At 40.1% G+C, this 5,251-nt stretch overlaps 1 protein-coding gene across 1 annotated transcript; it reads left to right on the plus strand.

Annotated features, from left to right (window-relative positions):
- Window positions 1-4,305: 4,305 nt before the first annotated feature.
- Window positions 4,306-5,251, plus strand: LOC110194972 (olfactory receptor 1N2-like). Its single transcript, XM_078149177.1, is given in 2 exon segments — window positions 4,306-4,428; window positions 4,430-5,251. Coding segments are annotated over 2 exon segments (945 nt in total).

Genomic DNA, 5,251 nt, shown 5'->3' on the forward strand with positions numbered 1-5,251 from the left:
TTTTTTTTCTTTTTAAATATGAGGAAACCAAACACAGAGGAAATATGTAGTAGATCTAGGATTTAAACACAGGTTCTTTGCTTCCAAAGTTATTAGTTTGCATTATACAGAGATTGTTTATATCAGCTAGTTACTAGTTCCCCAGGATCCTGGTCTCCTGCCACTGAACTCACTCCCTCTTGTCATTATTCCTCCCAAAATGAAGAATTATAAGATCCCTGTATAATGAAGTAGCTGAGATCTGGTCCTCATTGCTCCCTTTGTGCTGCTAGACAACTGCACTGGCCAAGGTCATTTAGTCAATATCAGGGGAGCATGAGATTTAGAGTTGGAAGGAATGCTAGAGATCATCTAGTCCAATCCCTTCATTTTAGAGAGGAGTAAATTAAACTCAGAGAAATCCTTCCCTTGTGCTTGAACAGAGGCCACAGATGAGCTCCTCTGGAGCCCAAGAAAACACCTCACTCCAACCTTGTCCCCTTTCTCAAAATGGAACCAAGGTGAAAGATTGCACTTGCATATTCTAAGAGTCCCTTGGGATCCAATCAGGACTAGCTGGAGCTGAGGATGAAGAATTACTCTTTGTCAATGAGGAGTTTAGAGGATTGTACTCCAAGGAGACACTATAATCCACGGGGACATTCCTAATTTACACTACTGTGACCCAGGATCTGCTCCAAAAAGAAGCCTCTCTGTCCATATTACAGACCCACAGCCCATCTCCTCTGTGGCTGCACAACAGATTCCCTGGGTCTTCATTGTGAGTTTACCGTTACCTACAGGAGATACATTACATGGAAGTGACTGAAACAGCCCCTTCTGTCAGAGCTCATGCAGACTATCCAGGTAAGGGATGAGGGAGGGAAGAAGAATGGTAGAAGTTCAAAGATACATGCAGATCTTTATCCCTTTTTCCATCCAGACAATTAAGGGCTGAGAAAGGGTGATAGAGAAAGGCTCATTTACGCACTGAAATTTCTATCCCTCCTTCCCACCAGTACAACCTCAGACAAGCAACCTCTAAGGTTACTGTGAGAAATGTTTCTCAGGCCACCCAACCCAATCCCAAGGGTACTATCTAGAAGAGACTACAGATTAAGAACCCTAAGACCATAGTGCCTTATCTCCCATGCACTGATAGGCTCCTTCTTAGGATTCTGGCTATTCTAATACCATTCCATTATTGCTTCTCTCCTTCAATGGAGTTGAAAATCCTAAAGGTCTCTGGGTAATGGGGTCATAGTAGCACTGGTCAAAGAGACACAGTGAAAAACCCAGAGAAAGGCCAATACAACAGAAGAAACAAGACCAAGAATAGAGGAATAATAAAATAGTAGAGTGAAGAGGATTGGGGAAAAATTACATCTTTATTTTCACTAGTTTTTATTTGAAAGTTAACATTTCCTTCTGTTATCAATATAAGTAGCAAAAGTCATTCTTAGAAGTGATGCATATGTTTCTCCAGATTGTCAAAGGGGTGCATGATACAAAAAAGGCAAGAACTATTTAGATAAATAGATAGATACACACATAGATAGATAGACAGAAAGACAGACAGATAGAGTCAAGGGTGTGAGCAAGCTAGATTGTACAAGCTTGTGAGAGACAATTTTTAAATTTTCAGTGTAAGCATTTACTTTTCAGAAATGTTACAAAACATGGCTTGATTTCTTGTTTTTTTAATTATCGAGACTCAAGAAAGTGATGGAGAAAAGGTTAATAATACCAATTAAACTTAGAAATGTGTCTCGTGTACATTTTTTTCCAGGGAACTGGTTGTTAAACACTTATTGGAATATTTCTGGCCTCCCCTGACATATGCTTCCATGCGCTTAAAATATTTTTGAAAGAAAAAAATCAAAGTCCTATAGAATCAGAAGAGACTTTTTCCATTTCCTCATTATACAGATGACTAAGCAGCTGAACACGACACAGAGATGAGAATAGATTTCCTCAATAAAAAACTGATCCATAGAGTCACCAATCAGTGTAGGGGAGCCAGCACTCAAAGTCAGATTGGCCTTCCATTATTAGTCCAATGCTCTTTCCACTCTGCCATTTTCTGTCCTTTCAGAGTATGTAATTTTATACTTATTTCAGTACTTTAGTAATTCATGAATCTGTGATTTCCACATTGTGAGTACTCCCTCCCTTGATGCTGATTACATCTCCATCTCCCTCAGTAGAAGGCCTGCAAGAGCTGTTATAAACAAAACAAACAAAAAAACAAAAAAACAACACAAGAAAAAAGCTCTTCATCCTTTGGCCAGCCTTTTAGTGATAATACTCTAGCTCACCTCACAATGAGGCTGGCTGTCAAACAACAGACAGAGGATCCATTGGTGATTTTATACTGAAAGCTTTCACTAGTTTGACCAAGTCTTCCCAGAGTTTATGCCCTGCTGGTACAACCTACTAAAGTCTAAGTTCACACGTCATAATGAAGAATCAGAGGACAACCTTAATGCAGGTATAGAACAAACATTAATTACTCCCCACAACCACACTTTGGACAAAGAGTATTCATAGACCATAGACCTTCAGTGCTAAAAGAGACTTTCCAAGTCATCTAGTACAACCCATTCATTTTATCTATTAGGAAACTGAGATCAAAAAGATTAAGAAACTTACCTAATATCACTTAGCTAATGTAGATGGAACTGGAAATCAAGTCTTCTGACTCAAACCCCATGATATTTCAAGTACATAGCCCTTATCTATGGGTGGGGAGGGGGTTAACATAGATATATTACTCATTTGCTCTTCCCCACCATTTAACATCATTCTTTGAGTGGCACCTCACTCAGTTTCAAAGCTTGGAAACCCCACTACTGGGAGAGTTGAATCACACCTGTCAACTTTTCTGGTCCTTGATATTGAAGTTCCCAGAATTCTATAGCTTTGAGCATGGGCTGCAAGAGAGACTGGGATCCCCCAACAAGGCCCAGAGAGCAACACTTTTGGGGAGTTCAGGGTGAGAAATTTTCTCCTGTAGTGTACTCCCAAGAAATTTTCTCTAACCTCAGAGTTGCAGAGGATGGATAGCAAAATTGAATGTTTTTGTGATTAATTCCCACTTCTAAGTGGCTCAGAAGAGGGATAAGCTGAAATCTTCCTGTCTTATCTTGTAGCACCAACAGTGAGGGCATCCCTATTAGAGTCCCCAGGACACACACACACACACAAACACACACACACACACACGCATGCACACAGACACACACACACACACACACACACTTATGTAGGCTAGCAGGAAAGGCACAGTTGCTCCTTTTGTTGTTATTGCTTAAAAAATTGCTTAAGTTAGACTTAATATTTCTAGTATATTTGACTTCCGTTTTAAAATTATTTTTAAATTAACTTTTTCCAATTAATAAAAATTTATTTTCTGTCTCTCTTACCTCTCCCCCTGAATAAAATAACAAAACTCTTAAAATAATTTTAATCTCCAAATGTAGATTACATTCAGGTTTTATAATGATCAGACTAACTACCTTAGAACAGTGTGTTAATTCATCACAACAATCCCATGAAATCAGCAGAGCAAAGATATTAATATTTTATTGACGAAGAAGCTGAGGCCCAGAGAGGTAAGGTTATTTGTCCAGGGTCAGACAGTCAGGATTTTGAGTCTTGAATACCATACTGTCTACAAACCATTCTTCATGTCTAGGGACAGAAAATGTAGGGTATCAGAAAATGGCCTATATTTGTACCAATTTGATAACACTACACTCCTGAACTGGTGAGGCTAATTAATTAAATACTTTCCATGAATTAGGTCCCAGTCAAAGTACTACTTCATCTTGAAAGCCTGCCCTAGTTCTTTCAGAACTCACTGATCTCGTCTTTCTCTGAGCTATCCCATTTTCATTGTACAAAGCAACCTAACACTTGCTTAAAAATAATCCTAAATTGTTCACTGAATAATCATGTATATTAGTCTTAGCTCCTCTAACTTTAATAATAACTCATATTTCTGGAGTGATTTACTCATAAACACTTTGAAGTTTAGAGTACAATGATGGAGCCTCATTTCATAGATGAGGAAACTGAGTCACAGAGAGGAAAAGCAGTTTTTCCCTGTTCACACCACTAGTAGTTGACTTGGCTAAGGCTCAAACTCAGCTCTTCACACTCTAGGTTGAAATTTCTCTTTATTAAATCATGCTTTTATCCAGGACAGAGATCATGTCTCCTCCTTCTCTTAATCAAAGATTATAACATAAGACTAAGTGTAAAGAGGGAACTCAGTAAGAACTGATTTAGAGTATTTTCATTTTCACAGATGATGGGAGACACATGGAACAGGAAAATAGAACAAGCATCTCTGAATTTATCCTCTTGGGACTATCTGAACGGCCAGATCAGCAGAGACCGCTTTTTGGGCTTTTCCTGGTCATGTACCTGATTACTGTGGTGGGAAAACCTTCTTATCATACTAGCCATTAGCTGTGACTCACACATCCAAACCCCTATGTATTTCTTCTTGGCCAACCTGTCCTTTGCAGACATCTGTTTCATATCGACTTGTATACCCAAAATGCTGGTAAACATTGAGACCCAGCAGCAGACCATCTCCTATGTTGGATGTATCACTCAGCTATATTTCCTTCTTACGTTTGGGGGTTTGGACAACCTCCTCCTGGCTGCAATGGCCTATGACCGCTATGTGGCTATCTGCTGGCCCCTTCACTATACCACAGTCATGAGCCCCCAGCACTGTGTGCTGATGCTGAGTGTATGCTGGGCTCTGACCAATATTCCTGCCTTGACACATAGTATTCTGCTGGCCCACCTGGACTTCTGTAGCCATCATGCCATCCCCCACTTCTACTGTGATATTAGTCCCCTGCTAAAGTTGGCATGCTCAGATGCCCACTTAAATGAATTGATGGTAATCATCATGGGAGCAATATTTCTCACTGGTCCCCTTGCCCTCATTGTCCTCTCCTATGCCCACATTACCTCTGCTATCCTTGGTTTCTCTTCTCCTGAAGGGAGATGGAAAGCCTTCTCCACCTGTGGGTCCCACCTCACTGTAGTCTTACTCTTCTATGGTTCCCTAATGGGTGTGTATTTATTTCCTTCATCAAGCTACTCTGTTCAAAGGGAAAGTTCAGCTGCTGTCCTCTACAATGTGGTGACCCCCATGATGAATCCTTTCATCTATAGCCTGAGGAACAGAGATATGAAAGGGGCACTGAGGAAGCTTCTTGGGAATGGGAAAATGCTCTCCTCCCCATAA

The sequence above is a fragment of the Phascolarctos cinereus genome, unplaced genomic scaffold (assembly GCF_003287225.1).
Source record: "Phascolarctos cinereus isolate Bilbo 61053 unplaced genomic scaffold, phaCin_HiC Scaffold_2;HRSCAF=192, whole genome shotgun sequence".
Lineage (NCBI taxonomy): Eukaryota > Metazoa > Chordata > Mammalia > Diprotodontia > Phascolarctidae > Phascolarctos > Phascolarctos cinereus.